We start from the raw sequence: 20,915 nt of genomic DNA on the forward strand, positions 1-20,915 counted from the left end.
GCCACGATGGCTCAGGGGATAGAGCGCTCGCCTTCCAACGAGGTGAACCGGGGTTCGATCCCAGCGATGGCTGGCCGATACAAATTCCGCATCCGACTTGCACCGACCACAGTGCTGGCATAAAATATCCTCAGTGGTAGACGGATATTTTGTTCTTTCTCATACAAATATGCAATTCTATATATTCCCTTAGTTTAGATGAACAATATGCTACTCAACTTAAAGTGTTCTCCTGATAATGAGATGCAACTTAATCCTGCATCCCTTGCATCAGCCATCGAAAATCATGAAGTTAGTAATAAAAAATAAAGAAGGTGAATGATTTTCCCATTAACATTATGATTTTTAAACAATTACTATTAAACATGAATTTTATGGAATTAATTCTTGGTTGAGTCCAAAATAAAATAAATAATAATAACAAGTATGTAAAAGTTGATATTAATTAAATTTATAATTAACAATACTTTGTACAATTATTAAATAAAAAAGGAATATTATATTTGTTGTGTACATTCATATGAATTNACTTTTTTATAGGCTAAGTCCCTATACGCTCTTAAATTGAACATTTCACTAAACATGTTCATTCTATCTTTTTTTTCTTTTTTAAATGTTAGATGAAATGCGTTTTTCTATATTTTTTTCCTTGTAGTGATTTCAATCATCTATCCAAAGGAATTCAAGGAGCAATTTGATTTATATCGTTGAATTTCTTGCTGCACGAAAGAGAGAAAATTAATTAAAGCAGTCTTAGTAATAAGACTTGTTAGGCAAATCACAAGGCTGACAAGGAAACGATAAGATGTTTTTTTTCTTCCTTAGTTGGATAAAAATTAAGAAGAAAAAAAAATAAAGCAATAAAAAAAACTGACGATACTCGAAATTAAGTATTTAATTAAAAATATTAGATAGAGTTGCATGTAATTTTAGACAGTATTCAAAGACGTAATCAGTCTTGTTATAAAAGAAATATCAAAATTAAGTTTTCGCGTTACTTTGACATAAAACAAAACAGAATGTTGCTTTTAATGAGAAGAAAAACTTCGTATTTCTCTACATATGCTACACTGAGAGGTTTTTTTTTCTTTCTAAATTAACGAAAAAAAACATCGTAAATATTTTTTTTTTAATAATGATTATTAAAATTGCTGCAATACTAACCAGAGAAAATTACTTGATAGTGGTAAATTTGGACTATCATGAGTTGGCCGCGAGCATTAGCATCAGCGATGCTAATTACATTTTATTTTTATTCTTAAAGGGATAAACTAAAAAAAAAAGGAATTTCGCTTACTTTAATAACGTAAAGCCACCGATAAAGGGTAACAAATCATATTAAATTAAAAAATTTAAATTACTTTTACATTAATTAAATTTTTTTATTAATTAAGAAACTTAGTAGAAGAACCAGGTAAGTGGCATTTTCAGAGCGAAAAAAAAAAGTTCTGTCCGAAATATTTTATTGCAAGACGGGACTATTAATTCGTTGCCTTATTTTATTTACCACTTCCTAATTTGGAATAAAAAACATGCAAGCATACTAAAAACTAATGTGGATTAGTTATGTTAAGATTAAAGTAAAGGCAAAAACAGTTCTGTTACATTAAACATACCTACATTAATGCAACCACTTTATGTTATTTTCTCTGATTCATTAATTCCCCTAGAGAAGATACTTACCTAGTTCTTCCATCAAGCTTTTTAATTGTGTCGCTATGTGTTTTTTAGTTTAGAGTATGATTTCGTAGTGTTTCTCAGCACTGATTTATTGATTATTTACCTTTTTTTATTCACATTATAATGTTGTTTAAACTAATTATATATTGCATACATACACTATTTGGCTAACATCCAGGGCTACGAACCCGAGGCATCTATTAAGAGGACACTATATCAAGGGAAAAATTTGTAACGGCAAACTTTGTTTCACCACTATTGCAATTTCAAAATTTAAAGTTTGAAAAATATCAAAAAGCAAACAAATTAAGGCAGAATTACTTCACTGAGTAATCCATGCCATGATTTGTTTGCATTTTGAAATTACTTTTTCAGTATTTTATAACTTTATTTTATAACCGTCATTGAACACCCGACCCAATTTTTGGGTTTACGACTACTAATGTTCAACTCCGTAGTCTTGTAATTTTGAACAAAATCCAGAAGACAAGGGAACTCCTGGATCGAGTATTGGGTGATATTTGCCTTCGTGGAAGACTTTTTGATGGAACTAACTCGCATTGGCGTTACATGGAGAGGAAGACCAGGAGAACCTCCCAAGGTTAGCCTGACGGCAAGGGGACTCTAACCCATGATCCGTCTACCACTGAGGATATTTCACGTCAGCACTGTGGTCAGTGCAAGCCAGATGCGGAATTCGTATCGACCAGCCTCGCCGGGATCGAACCCCGGCTCACCTGATTTTTTTCTGCATTTGAAACTTCTTGGTTTACTCTAGATTTATCCGAAGTCATTTTTCCCCATACATATGTAATTGAAAGAAAATATATCCCATGGTATAGCGCCTTCATGATATTCTTCTTTTGAATCGATGACAGCCCGCAAACATCAAGGGAGACTTTCCACCAATTTTTGGTCAAACTGTTCTCTAATGGTAAGGCAAGACTCAAAGAAGATCACCGACGTGAAGCATCACTAGTAGCGGTCAGTGAGTGCGTGGGTGACCACTTTGATCAGCATGTGAAAGGACCGAGACTGCGAGAACTGCGTCGTCGGGCTGTTAAAGCATCACCTCTTAGAACTGGTGAGTGATAATTAAAGTGGGTTGAAGCATCCCTTCAGCTGAGCATCGAAATTGTGACGGCATGTCTTCGGATCATCCTCAGGGATATTTCCCAGACAGTCGTCAATAGCCCATAATCAGTTTTACTGCTACGTAAATAAAGTACTATTACTAATGCCATCAGTTTTCGACAGGTGGCTGTAGGAATTGACTTTCAGCCGACCATAACAGTTGGAATAAATGGTATTAAAAATGGCCGATTTGGTGATTTGACTGGCTATTTATTCTACGTTATCGGTCGCCCAAAAGTATTCTAGAGTTTCAGAATTTTCCTTCCCAAATTGCGGTAAAACAACCGGCAGCAGTCTGTCTATCTAATTAATCGTAAATCTTACAGTCAGAAACATTTTTTTAGCTTACGGGTTTGAAAACATTCTCAACTGGTACGGTTAAAAAATCGTGAATTCAAACCTAAGTTTTTGCAACTTTTTACAAACCGCGTGATTTTAATACAGTAAAAGTGAAATTTAACTGAACTTTGGAGTTAGGTTATGTTAAGCTTTTTGTTAAGTAATGCACTTTTGAAATTAAGCTGTGAATGAGTTTTTTTGTTAAGCAAACCATGGAAAGTGGCTGAATTTGTTTATCTAGTGGTGCCATGCATCATGAGTGATGAGAAATACTAAGCTATTTTTGTGGTAGGTAGCTCTGTGGTGTTGCCATATATGCGTGAGTGAGAGTTTCGTATTCCAATAGTCCATGGTCATCAATTGAGGAGTGTAGGACACTGGAAACTCCTAACGTGTTAAAAGAATGAAAGAAATATTGTGACGTAGGTGATGAGATTCGATCCGCTGTTTGCGAGATTGACAGATTAGCCCTCTCAAAATATGAAACTGAGAACAAAAATATTAATATTAATGAAAAAGTCCACAATGATTCCACTCCAAATTTGATCTACGAGACAGAAAGCCACTATAAAGCAAAATTTTTTAATTTTATCGGTATTTAATTTTACTTATATATTAAGTTCATTTTTAATTTATCAGCGAATAATTCATTCGATGCTTTTTTTTGATGGTGATTATAAATATAAATGAGATATTTAATTAAAAAATTAATTTATTCACAAATATACATGCTAAAGGGTTTGTTAATAATTAAATATTACATATAGTGAATCAACGATACATACGAGTACCAAGTGCAGCAAAAATGACTGTTGATTTGAAAGAAAAAAAATTAATAGTTAAAAAAAAAAAAAAAAAAAAAAAAAAAAAAAAAAAAAAAACGAAAGAAGACAATGCAATTTGAGGAAAAATTATTCTCAACACATTTCAAAATTAGGCACAAACTTAATCAACAGATGGCGCTTCAAAATAGAAAGACTGTGAAACACTGCTTTTTACTACATTTCAGACCTGTTCAGCATAAATTTTGTTAGTTTACTTATTTTCCCGTAAACTGTGATGCGTTGTTTTTGCAAGTGGTGGTTAGTTTAAAAGTCTCATTTAATAGTTTCTCTTAGTTAACTGCGCCATCTGTTTTAAACGTCGCAATAAATTTTAAAGGTTGGGGAGAAAAAAATCTTCGGGAAAAAAAAAGTAGAACGCAAGTGTATTCTTGTATCTTTTCATTTTTCTTTAATGGACTTTGTTTAATAGATTTCCTTTAATTTACTCGGAAATCGCTGAGTGGAACATTTGCATAATAAAGCCGATAGTGTTTATTTTGTGAAAATATATGTATTAGAGAAATAGGTTAATTATTTGTAATAATTAAATACCAAAAATAAAGTTTAAAAATATTCACTAAAAAAGATAATATTAACTTACCTTATCGAACAGTTGCCGCCATTTCTGTAAAGAAAAATAAGAAATTAAAATAAGTTAAGGTTCAAAATGATCTTCAAACTATTTAAATGCATGTTAAAAAACCTTTTTCTCTAGAATATTTTTTTTAAAATAGCTTTAGATAAAATACAATGATTAACTGTGATATTTTTCGTCAAAAATAGTCTGTTTTGAATAAGTATTCAATTTAGTATATTGTTCTAAATTTCGATGCAGTACTTATGAATAATAAATTAAATCTTGCACTACTTATAATTATCTTAAGATCTTAAGTGGAAACTTAATTAAAATATCCCATATTCGAAGATTAAAGTTGCTTTTCGAATTCAGTACAAAATTTATAGAATTAAAAGTAAATTTTTTTTTCAGTGATCTCCAAAATTAAATGGATAAACTGCCTTCATTTTAACTCGACGGAAAATATATAAGGAAGGAAAAACAAAAACATTATCGAAATTAGGCAAATAATTATTTAGAAAGGAGGAATTAAAAACATCGCAATTTGTTTGATTGCTGAATCAAACTTGAAATATTTTTAATAACAATTTTTTACTTCCTTTATTTTCGCATGGAAATCAAGCATATTTTGATTTTTTTAATTTTAACTTTCTATAAAATTGAAAAAATCAAAAAAAAAAAAAAAATCAAAAAATCAATCACTTTTGATAAATATAAATCTGTGCTCTAAATTTGTGTGTTTTTTTACTTCATCTTTGAAGAAGAATCCGAAGGTTTAAGTTTGGAGAATTGTTAACGGAATACAATATAGACTTGATAAACATTATATAAATCCTTTGCTTAAATTATTTAATAATCATAATAATAGCAATATTAACAAAAAACAAAAAATTGCTAACTTGAACAAGTAAATAAGAATAATTTGATAGAAGTTTATATTAACGCTGACTTAAAACACCTACTGTGATTCGAAGATTACAATTTCTTACATTTAATTTATTCCAAGTTAATAACACCAGCATATTTCATTCGCTATTTACAATTTAAAATGTAAATTGGCGTAATTAACAAATTCATATGAGATTTTCGCAGATGTAATCTCTTCTGCAGCAGAATAGCTTTCTAGGGAAATTCTGGAATCGAAGCAAATACCAGATAAGATCTTTCGACATCAGTTTCAGCGGGAATAACTGGAATTTATCTGTCTTAATTGGTATTCCACTTTACTGAAGGATCCCGTCTTAGTAATCAGAATGGGCCTTCTAGGTTTAACCTTTAATTCACGTTTAGAGAGAGGCATAACTATCATTCCATAAGCAAATGGTGAATGGCATTCAAGCGCAAAGGTACATTGGCGAGACACAAAAGTGATCGAATTCATTTCTAATGTTGCCAAATAATGTGTCGGATTTTGAAAAATTTTAGTATCAGTACCTAACTATAAAGTAATCGTCATTCTAACTATTAAATCAATTTGTGGAAGTTACATTTTTACAAATGCTAGTCGCAAACGATTTAAACAAAAGTTCGAAGGGTTCTAAAACCTTGGCGATAGGATATCTTAATTGGCATCCATACAATAAATTGCGTATAGTATTTTTTCTTTTCAAAATTTGTAATAATAATAAAAAAATAAATTTGATCGAATAAAAACTAAAAATTTTTGAGACATTTATGAATACGCTGCCGTAATTTATGCTTTCAACAGCTACCGTAATTCTAAGATTATAATTTCTCACATATTGTTTTAAGTTCCAGCGTATTTCAAGCATAAACTATTCAAAGTATGTAAGTACAATATCTTTTATGTAAAGTACAATTTAAAGTATAAACTAGCGTAGTAATTAGCAAATTCATATGAGATTTTAACAGATCTAATCTCTTCTGTAGCAAAGCAGCTTCCCAAGGAAATTCTGGAATCGAAGCAAATACCAGATAAGGTCCATCGATATCAGTTTCAGCGGGAATAAATGGAATTTATCTGTCTTAATTGGTATTCCACTTTACTAGAAGATCTCGTCTTAGTAATGAGAATGGGACTTCTAGGTTTCCCCTTTAATTCACGTTTAGAGAGGCGTAACTATCATTCCATGAGCAGACGGTGAATGCGATTCAAGTGCAAGGTATATTGGAGAGGCACGAAAGTGATCGAATTCATTTCTAATGTCGCCAAATAATGTGTCGGCTATTGGGAAGTTTTAGTTCCAATATCAAACTATAAAGTAATCGTCATTGCAACCAGCAAATCAATTTGTGGAAGTGATATTAAAGAAGAAAATAATGTTCGAAAACGATTTAAACAAAATGGCGCCAAATGATTAACAAAACTATAGCGAAAGGTATTATTTTCATTTAGGCTTACGTTAAAGAAACGTATTATTTTCATTTATTACGCTTATTATACGCACTGTTACATTTAATTTTCTTTTGTTTTTTTAAAAATTAATAATAATATAAATTAATTAATGCTTACTATCTACTTAGTACTTTTAATTTGAAAAAATTAAGATCCAAGCAAAGATTAGTGTTAGAAAACATTTTGACTAAGTTCAAGTCGGATACGTTTTAGATATATTTTGATATTTATATTTTTCCGTTACACTCAAGTTGGTTTTTTTTTTTCATCTTAGTATCTAAGAACACATACTTTTGTCAACGAAAAATTATGCCAGTAGTAAGATGTTTACTAAATCCATTTTTTCATTACAAATTGTCTTATATATTGAACTGGTTAAAAAAAAAGATATACATACAGTTAACTATAATAAAAGTTTTATAGTATAACTGTTGCTTTTAAAAAATTATGTGAATGTATTTAAAATCTAACTTGAAATTTCTGTTTTTCTTATGACAGTATTATGAAATAGTTCATAGAAAATTTGCCTTCGTTAGAGAATTACGGGTTATAACAAGGTTTCAGTGAAATAATAAGTCCTCCAATTATATAAATAAGGTTCTTTAGTGACCTTCAACTTTTTTTTCGACAATTTCTATTATTATGATTAATAATGTTTCCTAGTGATAATAAGGCTTTCAATTGGATGAATAAGGTTATCTAGGAAACTTCATCCTTTTTTCCAGTTTCTACTATTATTATTAAGGTTTTCTACTGGTAATAATGCTTCCAATTGGATAAATAAGGATCTCTAGTGACCTTCATCTTTTCCCCCAGTTTCTATTATTATTATTAATAAGATTTCCTAGAGATAATAAGGCTTTCAATTGGATAAATAAGGTTCTTTAGTGACCTTCTTTTCTTCCCCAATTTCTATTATTATTTTCATATTAATAATTACTATTATTATTAATGTTTTTTACGGGTAATAAGGCTTCCAATTGGATAACAAAAGGTTCTCTAATGATCATCATATTTTTTTCTCCAATTTCTCTTCAACTTTCTATTTTTACTTCAATCACATCATCGTTTTGTTGACTTGAGTACATGAGTAAGTTAAACTTGTGTTTGAAACAGCATAGCCGCACTCGGCGCTTGTGAATTAAGCTAAACATTGAAATCAAATCTATTGCTGAACATTCGATTTGAATCAATTGATCCATAGGTGAGGGGCTGTTATATTTTAAGTCATAATTATTTGTATGCTTAGTTTTATAAAGCATGTGTAATGAATCGTTAATTATTCTTCCTGGTTTATGAGTCTCAACAACCAGATATATTGCTAAATACGAGGAATAGAGATTTATCTGTAGGTGTTGCGATTTGTGGTACCACTGTAGGTGGAACAAATAAAGCTCACTGAAAAAAATAGATACTCAAATTTCACAAAACTTTTTTCGTTTTTGATGAAACCGTTTTCTGGTGTATGCTCCGAGCAAATATTTCGTCAAAGTGACGAAATAACTATCGTTACTTGTTCGAAGAAATGCATTTCGTAGAAAATTAAAAAAATATTTTGCCTTTCTATTTAAAAAAAAATACCTAGTACCTATTGTATTTAACTTTTAGCAAATTGAAAAATTTTTGTTCACAAAGATTAAATTCGTTAAAAAGTAATTATTCGTAAAAAATAATTTTTAATGTTATTTATATCTTTATTTAATAATAGGCGAAAATATTTAAAGTTTTGCAAGTTGCATAAATTTTTACATATTTTTAAAGAACGTAACTTTATATGGCTCAATCAGAAACTTGAACGAAATTGGCTGAGAATTTCCTGTGAAATTGAATTTTAAATACATGGCTTTTTAAAAATTTGATTCCACTGGAACAGTTCAACCAATTTTGTTCGAAATTTTTATTTTGAACAAAATTTCACTTTACAGAAGAAAAAAACTTACTATAAAATTCTAAAGATACTTCATTTTAGAAATTTTAATTGAAGCCTTTATGAAACTCTTCAAACAGGTTTTTCTATAAAGACAGGCTGACCCTTAACGCATATTTTTAGAATCCTTATGAATAAATGAAGACAAACAGTATGCCCATTGGGGGTCGCAAACTAATTTACCAGGGTAAAAATAAAAACAAACTTGAAATTCAGTTAATCCTAGTGGAGAAAGGTGAGTGTACGAAAAATCAAAAGCTGTTTAAGTGCTGGAAGATACAGAGAAGTTGATAAACACATACAAGTTTTAACCTACAATCAAACAGGTTTTATGCTAATTACACCCACTTTTTTTAAAATTATGTTTTCGAATTTCAATGCCTAATTTGCTTTGTTCCTTGCTTTATTAATTTAAGAGCTACAAATATGTACACTTTTTTGTCTTATTGAATATTACATTAAAGGCGCACTAAACTGAACACCCTGTATGCGTTAACGCGGAAGTTGGCTGAATGTGTTAACCCGCTTTTGGCTTGCACCGATCACTGTGCTAAAGTGAAATATCCTCAGTGATAGACGGTTAGAGTCCCCTTGTCGTCAAGGTAACCGTGGGAGGTTCTCGTAGTCTTCATCTCCATGTCACGCAAATGCAGGTTAGTTCCATCCAAAAGTTCTCCCCGAAGGCAAATTTCTCCCAATACTTGTTCCAGGAAATTCCTTGTCTTCTGGATTAAGTTCAAAATTACAAGGCTACGGAGCTGAACATTAGTAGTTGTGAAAAAAACCTCCCTGAATCCTGATGGTCTTTTGCTGCCTCTTGTTAGGAAAGATACACTTTAAATCACGGCTTATTAATATACCTGTTATGGTTTGATTTTTACTTGAATTTTCTCTTAAAATGCTTTTTATTTTTGTTTTGTGCTTTTGTCAATCTCTGCCCCTATATGATTCCTCATTTTGAAAATTTTAATCACTTGTGTTCCTAGAGTTTATATATATAGTATATATATGTCCTTTCTGTTTAAAAAAAATTACTGGAATTTGATACCTTTAGTACTNTGTTTTTTTGGAGCTTTAGTCTCATGCTTTGTCAATCTCTGCCCCTATGTGATTCCTCATTTTGAAAATTTTAATCACTTGTGTTTCTAGAGTTTATATATATATATATATGTCTTTTTTGTTTAAAAAAAATTTCTGGAATTTGATATCTTTAGTACTGTTGTGCCAGCCGTAATTGTATTCTGAGTTACAAACATCCTATATTTTCCATGTGAAATTGTTTCCTTTTATTAACTTTGCACCCCTACTGAAGATGCGAAATCAATATCTCTTCTGATTGTTACTGTTTATTTTCTTTGTAATGTTTGTTTGCACTTAGTTTATTTCTAAGAAGCACTGTTTTCTGGATTTCATATTCAATATTCTACCTATTTGTTAAAACTCTAATATGAAAATTTTGAATATGTTTGCTCATGTAATTGAACTGTTACGCTCACTTCGAACTTTCGGAGAGCCCCCGGATGCCCCCTTACGGGGGCGGGACGGGCTTAAGCTTGTTATTAGTAGTTGTAAATCCAAAAATTGGGTCGGTTGTTCAACGTCGGTTAGAAAAAAAAATGAAATGAAATAATTCACGTATATTCTACAATTTAACCATAATAATTGACTTTAAAATAGTTTCTTAAGTATTAAAGCACGTCTTGAGAAAATTTATTATGATTTCTTTAAAATCATTTATCAGATTATAACCAATGTCTAAGTCGAAAATCAATTTAAAAACAAAAAACAAAAAAACAACATCAAGATATTCAATAACAATAATAATTACCGAGATATTTGAGAAAATAAAAAATAAAAAATTCAAGATTTTTCTTAATATATCTCAGAAAGCATATTATTCCCTTCCCCCTCCTTCCCACTAATAAGAAAAAACATTTTTTTTTTTAAGTGACACATTTTATAGGAATTTCACTTGGCGGGCAAATATCTGTAAATCCGATTTTTGACGCCACATAACAGGTTAAGTTACAGAAAGAAAAAAAAAAGAACTCAAATAAAACTTTCAGTCCAAATAAAAGTGAGGGCTGTGAGATGTGTCTCTTAACTCCAGGAAATGAACAGGACAGAATTATGATTACTTCCTAGCACCTTTTCCCGTATCCCCCCCCCGATTAGCTTTTTTCGCCAAACGTTGAAGAGTTAGGGGGTTGAGAGGATTTTCCAATCCCACTTGACAACACTCTTAACTTAGAATGCGTTTTATGAATGAAATGAAGAAGAAAGTATCGAAGAAAGAACATTTTCTCTCTTCTTTTATTGATTTTTTCGGTTATTTATTTAGTTACTTTCACCACTCCTTTAAGTGTTAGTAATAAAAGTACTGGTTAAGAGATTTCTTTTGTGAAAAGCGGTTGTGAACTGAAATGTCATATGTAAACTTAATTCTTAACATTGTTCTAAGAATTTTTTTTATGCATAGAATCAGCATATCACTCATTAACTTTTAAAAGCTTTGACATCTCAAATTAAAGAACAGGAAAAAAGGATTTTAGGTTCTCGATAAAAATAAAAAAAAGCCTTGTCATAACTATTAGGCTTTCAAGTTTTGCACAAATTATTTTAAGTGAAATAATTTGTGAGCAAAAAAGTTTTAATATGAATTTATATTACTGAATAACAAAAGTTAAAAATTGCGAGTAAGAAAACGATTCCTAAGATCCGCGATTTAGGGATTTCTTTTTTAGAAAAAAAAAATAAATAAATAAACAAAATAAATAAATAAAAATAAAAATTGCTTTTTTTTAATATGCTTTTTTAAGCTTTTTTTTTAAAAAATCTGATGTTTGATGCTTTTTTAAATGTTTTTTATTTTTAAATCTGACAAATATTAATACCTTCCTCTTACTTCTCTTGGAACACGGTATCAACTGAATATATGTTTTTTTAAAATTAGGCTTCGAAAACCTTTAATGCATTAAAATTGACAATTTACAAGTTAAAGAATTAAAAATCTGTTAGTAAATCAATTAAATACATTTTCACCTTTAATAAACTTCTTCAAAAGTCTATTTGACATTTCTGATAGTTTGATAATTCATATTAACATCAGTTATGAAATTTTTAAGAAGTATTTTTCCATCAGAACAAAATCAAATGGAGAAAAATTCTAAATATGATTTTAATTCGTTTTTTTTATTTTCACAGACAAAATGATGAAGGATACTTATTATATTTCGCAGTAATTTTCAAAATATGTAAAATTAAAGGCGTTAGGTATTTTAGGTTTAGGTACATTCTATTCTTTTTAGATTTTAGATAAATATCTATAATTTTGCTTAATCTACGTTAAAATAAGTTTTTCTTAGCATCAGGTAAAAAATTCCTAAGGAGCATGCTGTTTGCCTTACACTAGAAAAAATTCCGGAACAAATTAAGGTAAAGTGTACCAAACATGCTTGGGAACTAAACACTGGGGGTTTCGCGTTCGGCTGACCACCTAACCAGAACATCTGCTCCTGCACCCCAGAACCCAAGGTCAAGAAAACTGAGATGGGCACAGAAGGCCTTGGCCCTCTATGGGCTGTCGAGTCACTGAGTTTAGCTTTAGTTTTGTACCGGCACCTAGGTTGCCGGTACTTTCTACCGTAAAATTCATTTTTATAGTGAACTTTTAGGCAACAAAAAGTCTGATATACCGTACTTTTTACAGTAATATTTATTGCAAAATCACTAAATCACTCTAGTTAAATAATTATTACTGTAAAATATACGGTACAAAAGTTTACAGTTAAAGTAGATTTTACGATAAGATTAATCTTACGGATGATGTACACAAGGTGTTGATATTTTTTACAGCAATTTGATTTAGAATTTTTTACAGTGTACTTTTGAAGAAAAAAAATTCAAAATGCTATAAGGTAGATCGTAACGACCCACTTGCTATGTTGATTATGTAAAAAATTATGAATTTTCAGTTTCATATAAAAATCAAATATTTTTAACAATGCATTGGAATTTCTTGTTTAAAACTGTATGAGTAGGGGAGAGTGGGGTCAATTGTAACAGGGTACGATTGTAACAGAGCAAAAATTTCGAGTGTCGGGTTCTAGATTTGGTTCCTAGGTGGCGCACAAGGTGTATTTAATAAATCTACATGTACACCCCTGCTGGCAACCATTTTTATGTACTTTTGAAAGAGTTACATCACAAAAGATATTTTCACGCCACGTAAGTACTTTTTTTGGTATTAGAATATTATATTGTAACAAAGTAATTTTGTTTAAACAAATAAAAATTAGTAACCGAATATGTAAGTGGACACCTTAATTAACATTTCAAAAAAAAAAAGATTAGTTTTGCTAATTAACTAGCATTGTTTTTAACAAATGAAGCTGAAATGGCGTCTTGGGGACAATTGTAACAATAAGTAAAGGGACGATTGTAACAGCTGAAAATAAATAATCTTATGTTTACAAACCATTACTTAACTCTTTAAGAACCACCAATAGTTTCCTATATCATTTATATTATGTTGCATGTGCATTATTTTATTTGTCACCTTTCACAGCATAAATTAAAATTTTTAACCCCTTAAAGTTAAAAGTTTAACCCTTTAGGTCTCTGCTCATTATTATTTTTACTCCTAAAATATCACTACTATTTTGATCAATAAAAAAATATATCACAACTATGATACTATGTATAATTAACTATGTTTTAGTTGAATTTATGAGCTGTTACAATTGACCCCGTAAGTGGGGACAATTGTAACAAGTGTTCGACTGTCAAAAATTGTTAATAACAAATATAATAACATTTAAAATACGGTATTTATTTTTTTTTCTAGTAGAGGATAGTCTACTTTACTCGGCTGTCAATTAATACTAATAATATATTGGATTTTTTGTTAGTTAAAAATAGTTAAGTAAAAAATGTTACAATTGACCCCACTCTCCCCTACTCATTGGGATGTAGTTTAGTAATCACAAATATTCCTTTTTTCAAATGACTCCATAACGCAATGGCTATACTCTAATGATACCTCTATTGGTATACTTAATTTTGCAAAGATACATTTTTAACTGTATGATTAAATAAAAAATTTTATTTCTGTAATTTATTAATGTAATTATTGTAATATAATAATTACTGTAATTATTGCAATTAATTCTGTAATTTATGTAATATTTTCAGTTACACCGACACAGCACATTAAAAGCATGTAAACTATTTGTTAAAATTCTTCAGCTTGCTTACCGAAATATAATTTCATTAGTTTTAAATATTGATTATTTCAAATCATTGTTCAATGATCAATCATTAATGTTCAATTATCAATCATTAATTCTTCCTAATAGTTTTTTAACGCGCAATTTGAGACATCAATAAATTTCTAATGATGCTATAAAAGCATTTTTATGATATGTAAAGCAAATATTTTCCAAACCTTAATGTTTGAAAGCGATTGTTTTTATGTTGCAAATAATCGCTTTGTAATAAATAGCATTGTCTATCAATCTCTAACCTTTGTAATAAATATCAATAATAATATTTATACAAAGATATAATCAATATCATTAAATATGAATCGAACACTAAAACGGGCAGGACATCTGATTCGAATGAATGATGACAGGGCCACCTAAACGATCTTCGGAGCAAAACCATGGGGAGCTCGAAAAAGAGGAGGACAAAGGATCCGATGGATCGACTACTTAGAAACAGATTTAAGAGTTCTCAAAGTTATAAACGGGAAGAGTCTATCCAAGAAGAGGGCAACTTGGAATTTGATTCTGAGGAAGGCCATGGCCCACTCTGAGCTGGCACGACATTGAGGAGGAAAAAATATCAATCGGCATTTTAATAAATATCAATTTAAAAGAAGCCTATTTATTTTCATAAGGAATCAACACTTATTTCTACAATTTCATAAAAAAAGCAGAATATATAATGGTTCGATGAAATCTTATAGAGAGAGCACAAAGATTTTTACAGAGGATTAAAGTTTAAATTACTTCTCAACCACAATAAGCAGAAATAATTTCATAATCAGCGTTGAACAACCAACCCATTTTGGGTTTATGACTGACAATGTAAATTTGAAGCAAACGCAAAAGACAGAGGAACTCTTGGATCAAACATCGGGACAAATCAGCCTTCGTGGAGACTTTTTTAGAAAAACAAACTTCATTTGCCTTACATGGAGAGGAAAAACACGAAATCTTCCGATGGTTAACCAGACGACAAGATGATTCTTACGTATGATCCATCTAGCACTGGGATTATTTAACATTAGTACTATACTACAACAAGTGTGCTGAAATTAGCTCTGCACAAATATTGACTCAAGATTCAAATAAACCTATCCCTAATATTTATTATAAATCAAACTTTTTCGACTACTTCCTGACAAGCTAGTATGTTCATATTTTAATTGAAACTCTTGGCTGGGTGATTTTATACACTGCAATTATTTCTAAAATGATGCAACCAAAATTTATCATCAATTGAAATTTCAACACAGCAAATTAATATAGAAAAAACTACGTTTTTACTACTAATTATTGCTACTGTTATATTAAATTAACAAATTTTAAGAAGTTTAAAAAAAGGGTAAAATAAACTTATTTTTGTCAAACGTAAACATAAAAGTTAACTCAAAATCCTGATACAGCATTTTTATATTATTATATCGGCATTAATTATCTCTCCCTCCCAATTTTTTTCAAAACGACACCCTTACTCTATTTTTTTAAGACTGAAGAAAAATAAGAATATTTTCTTTGTTATAGTCTGCTTGAAATACTTACTTTTTAATTTTTTTTATTTTATTTTATAATTTTTGTTTTATATTTTATTTTTTTAAGATTTTATTTCTTCCACTACCTTTAAAATTTAAATTTCAGTAAGAACAAATAAAATAAAAACAAAACGCCAATATTGCAATCATTATTTAGTTAGTTCAAATTATAAAGCAGTATTTCAGGTATTAAGGTACCGTTTATGAATTTTTCCAAACATAAAATTTTCATTTTTTCCCCTTTCCAACGTTAAAAACAACAGAAAGAGATAAATTATAAAAGTCTTTCCTAATAAAAGTCATCTCGATAATAGCATAAAAAAGTTAACAGAAAAAAAAACACGTTTTTGCAAACTTCTTTAGGGTTCCTCTTCAAGATTTTTACGTTAAATCTAATTAACCAATAAGCAAAGAGCTCGCATAGTACTTAAAAAAAGTTTTCTGTCTTTTCGTTGGAAAAAAAAAACTGAGTTTACAGCTTTTATATTGGAATCCCTAAAAAGAAACAGTCTATGAAGTGTACCTCCAGCTCCAAAAAGAAAAAAACTCTAAAGTAAGGAAAATTCGTGTTCTTCATTTAAATTAGCATTCAGTTACTCGGAGGAAGTTTTCCTAAATAACATGATATTAAAACACCTAATTATAGATAGGAGAGTAGTGTTTACTTTTCGACGAATAACCTAGCGAGTTTTAATATGTAAGTTTAGCAAAGATTGTAAATAAGCTTAAGGTCGACAGAATAAAATGACGGTACAGTAAACTGTGTTGAAAATTATCTTAAATTTTAATTGTTCAGAGTAAATAAGTATTCAGTAATTAAAATTTTAGTTATTTATTTAAATTTATACAACTAAATAATTTTTATTTTTCAGCGATTTGTAAGCTTAAAAAATGTAAAAAGCTTGAAGTTGAAAGGACAAATTGCCAACATAGTTCGTTCTGTTGATGATTGATTGTTATTAAAATACTCAAAATTGAAATGAATACAATTCGATGACATTTATTTTTAAAAAAATTTCCAGCAAAAGTTTAATACGTAATCTTGTAAATAATACATCGAGAAAGTATATTCTATAATCTATAACCGTCGTTGAACAGCCGACCCAATATTTTGGGTTTACGACTACTAATGTTCAACGTAGTGGCCTTGTAATTTTGAACCCAATCCAGAAGACAAGGGAACTCCTGGATCAAAGGGAGAAATTTGCCTTCGTGAAGGATTTCTTGATGGAACTTAACTGCATTTGCGTTAGATGGAGAGGAAAACCACGAGAACCTCCGCGGGTGAGCCCGACGGCAAGGAGATTCTAATCCATGATCCGTCTATCACCAAGGATGTGGTCGGTGCTAGCCGGATGCGGAATTCGTATCTATCAGTCATCCCCGAGATTCAAACCCGGTTCACCTCATTGGAATGCGAGCGCTCTATCCCCTGAGCCATCGCAGCTCACCGAGAAAGTACTATATGGTTAAAATAGAAAATAGTAAAATTTACCGTACTTCTGGTTCTATGCGAATATCAAAAACTGGGTAATTTTTACCGATGCTCTTTGGTATTGATTTTGGTAAAATTAACAATAAGAGTTTGATAATTGTGGTAAAACTTAGTATTTTCATCACGATACCATGAAAATGGCATAAAAACAGGTCTGGTAATAAGAACTACACTTTTGAAAACCGGAATTTCGGTAAACTATTACTATATCAATGGAAAAAATCACCAAATAAATGGTTTAAGTACCGAATATTATCCTTGTTTTATTATCCTTAATTTTTTTTTTTTTAAATTTTAAATATTTTTACCATATAGAACGGTAATTTTACCAGAACTTTTTTTCTCAGTGTATGAGATTGACGTCTATAAAGTAAGTTTTGTTAATTATTTAGTATTAATGTACTCAAAATTAAAATAAATACAGTTAAATGAATATTTGTTATCTTTTAATGAATTACAAATAATTTTTTAACGTGTAAATTTTCTATTTATAGAAAGTTTGAAATTACCTCAATATATCCTTAAATATCGGAAGTTCTGTTAATTAAGTATTAATAAATACTCAAAATTAAAATAAGTATTTTTTTTTCTCAAAAAATTATTATTCTTTTACATCTAAGTTCAGAAAATTTGGTTATAAATTTTGTAAAGTGTAGTACACAATGTTCTGAGAGGATTTTTTGTAGACTATAAAATTTATTGTCCTTTTCATTATAGAGTACTAATCAAAATGGGCATAAATAATAAAAATTGATATAATTAAATTAGCATTTAAATTCTCAGGACGTATGTTATTACAATGTTCTGAGAGGATTTTTCGTAGACTATAAAATTTATTGTCCTTTTCATTATAGAGTACTAATCAAAATGGGCATAAATAATTAAAATTGATGTAATTAAATTAACATTTAAATTCTCAGGAAGTACGTTATTACAATGTTCTGAAAGGATTTTTTGTAGATTATAAAATTTATTGTCCTTTTCATTATAGAGTATTAATCGAAATGGACATAAATAATAAAAATTGATATAATTAAATTAACATTTAAATTCTCAGAAAGTATGTTATCAAATCAGCTTCGGAAAAAAGTGGTAAATTAGCTGGTAATCTATTACAAAACGAATTTATGGCATTTTTCACCACTTTAACTATTAAGTATTAATCAAAAGGAAAGTTTTTTTTAAAAAAAAAATAAAGGAACAAAAGGAATATTTTCTGCACGTACGCCGATGGTTCTAAATATTTAGTTTTAATTTGATTGAAACTTTCGTATTGAAAGGAGGTAACTTTTTTTCCAGTTTATTATTATTACTTCGTTTCTATGACAACACATGTAGATCATAAAGCGGAAATTTTTTTTATCTAAGAGAAACTAATGCTCAACGCATATATAATTCTTATTTTAATGTTTCTAGAACAAAAAATGTTCATTATCTTTAAACAATTGAATTACAACTCGAATGTAGGTGAAACTGGCGTTACATGAAGTTTTTATATTCAGAGGCTATTTTTAAAAACATAAAAAATCAATTTCTTTTTTTCATGAATTTCTCACTATAGAAATTTGTTAACTAAATATAACAAAGAGATTTGTTTAATAAAATCATACTTTACATTATTAAATTGCATTTTATATATAATTAAATTGCATTTTATAATTATTAATGTCTATGAATAAATTTGAATTTATAATAAAAAAATAACAATAAAGACAAATCAACGACGGGTATAACATACATTTTTCAGGAGTAGGATTTTGTCTCTAAGCCCTCCAGCCCAAGCCATTGACACACGGTAGAAAAATTCCGGTAAAATTACCGCACGTATGACAATGACATGTCTGGTAAAAAAAACAACATCATAATTCTGGAAATAAAAACCAAAACAGACGGTATTTCAACTATTCATTTGGTATTTTTTCATGTTCATATAATATTCTGATTCGTAAAATTATAGTTCTTATTATCACACATTTAGTGAAGAATACAAAACTGAAAAGTAAATTTAATCGAATGAATGTTTTTTATGCCATGCTCAAAGATAACTTGATAAAATTAGCATATTTCACCACATTTGTAATATTATATCACATGTTATAAAACCATATTACATTGTTGATTTCACAAAAATCATTTCCAAAGCATTTATGTAAAAATTCCCGAGCTTTTTGGTTTTCTCATAGAACCAGATACATGGTAAATTTTACCATATTCTGATAGTTTAGTCCATATTTCTTTCTCAGGGCAGATAACACAAGAATTTCTGTTTCACTGCAACCCTATATTTCATTAAAAAAATTTATAGTAGGAACATATCTTAAAATATTATTTTATTTCATTACTTATTACTTTGCGGTTTTCTGCATACTACACAAGGCCAATCACTGGTCTAGTGGTTACTGTACTAGACTACAGGGTCAGTGGTTGAGGGTTCAAATCCCATCGTAGGCCATCGCCGTGGCTTAGCCACAGATGCCCGTTGGGTAACGATAAGAGAGTAGCAATTCTGGAATCTCTAAGGCCAATGGGAATTAGACCCAAGTACACGCCATTAGTATTAAAAAAAAAAAAAACACATACCACACTAGTTGAAAATAGCTGCCCTTAACTAAATCGTGCTCATGTTTGACACATTTAATCTACCTCTCAGGATTAGTACTCTACTATTACGATCTTATAACTTTAAAAAGCAAATACTGTTTTCCTACCTATTATAAAGATTTATTAATTTACCCTGACCTTTAATATACTAGTTTTAATATTCTACCATTGTATAATTTTAATATTGATATCATACCTTTTGCTATATATTATCAATATTTTTCTTCTAATCTATAATCAACTTATTCTATCATCTTGCAACTGTATAAGTAAGATAATGATCTCCTATTATAATCATTAATTTATCTTTCTTGATTTGTAATCTACAAATTCCAATATCTTGTAACAGTTTTTTCTTCTAACTAATATTAATCTCATACTTGTTATAATTATTAATCTATCTTTCTTGATTTGTTATCTACAAATTTCAATATCTTGCAACAATGTATCTTGTAAATAATATTGATCTCATACCTATTACAATTATTAATCTATCTTTCTTGATTTGTTATCTACAAATTTCAATATTTTGTAACAATGTTTCGTGTAACTAATATTGATCTCGTATGTATTATAATTATTTATCAATCTTTCTTGATTTGTAACCTACAAATTCAATTTTTTTAACAGTTTTTCTTGTAACTAATATTTTTCGCATATTTGTCATAGTTATTAACCTATCTTTCTTGATTTGTAATCTACAATTTTTGATATCTTGCAACAATGTTTCTTGAAACTAATATTGATCTCATACATATTATAATTATTAATCGATCTTTCTTAATTTGTAATCTACAAATTCTAATATCTTGTAACAATGTATTGTGTAACTAATATTGATCGCATACGCTTCGAAAAATTTCGAATCAATCTAATAAAGTTATTGACATCCCGGGTGAATCTTCCTTAAAATCTAATTTTACCATGAAATTTTATGCCGTAATTTTTACAGTAATATTAATTTAATTACATTGATTCAGTGTTTTTATAGAAAATACTACTATAAAAACCAGGGTATATCAGCCAGAACTTTTTACCATGTTTTAATCCAGAATTTTTTACAGTGTGCCTATCATGATAATGCATATAATGATCCATCTTTTTTTATCTGTAAATCATTTATTCTAATTTCCTATAACTTCAACATCCTAATATTGAACTTATATATTAATAGTAATATATT

General features: G+C 29.3%; 1 protein-coding gene across 1 annotated transcript in view; it reads right to left on the reverse strand.

The window, feature by feature from the left end:
- Window positions 1-20,915, reverse strand: part of LOC107438948 (rhomboid-related protein 2) — a 303,078-nt gene that overhangs the window by 106,840 nt on the left and 175,323 nt on the right. The window contains exon 4 of the mRNA XM_043042883.2: window positions 4,579-4,602. Within this exon, the coding sequence (XP_042898817.1) occupies window positions 4,579-4,602 (24 nt within the window). The remainder of the gene's footprint in view (window positions 1-4,578; window positions 4,603-20,915) is intronic.

This window comes from Parasteatoda tepidariorum, chromosome 5 (genome assembly GCF_043381705.1).
Source record: "Parasteatoda tepidariorum isolate YZ-2023 chromosome 5, CAS_Ptep_4.0, whole genome shotgun sequence".
Lineage (NCBI taxonomy): Eukaryota > Metazoa > Arthropoda > Arachnida > Araneae > Theridiidae > Parasteatoda > Parasteatoda tepidariorum.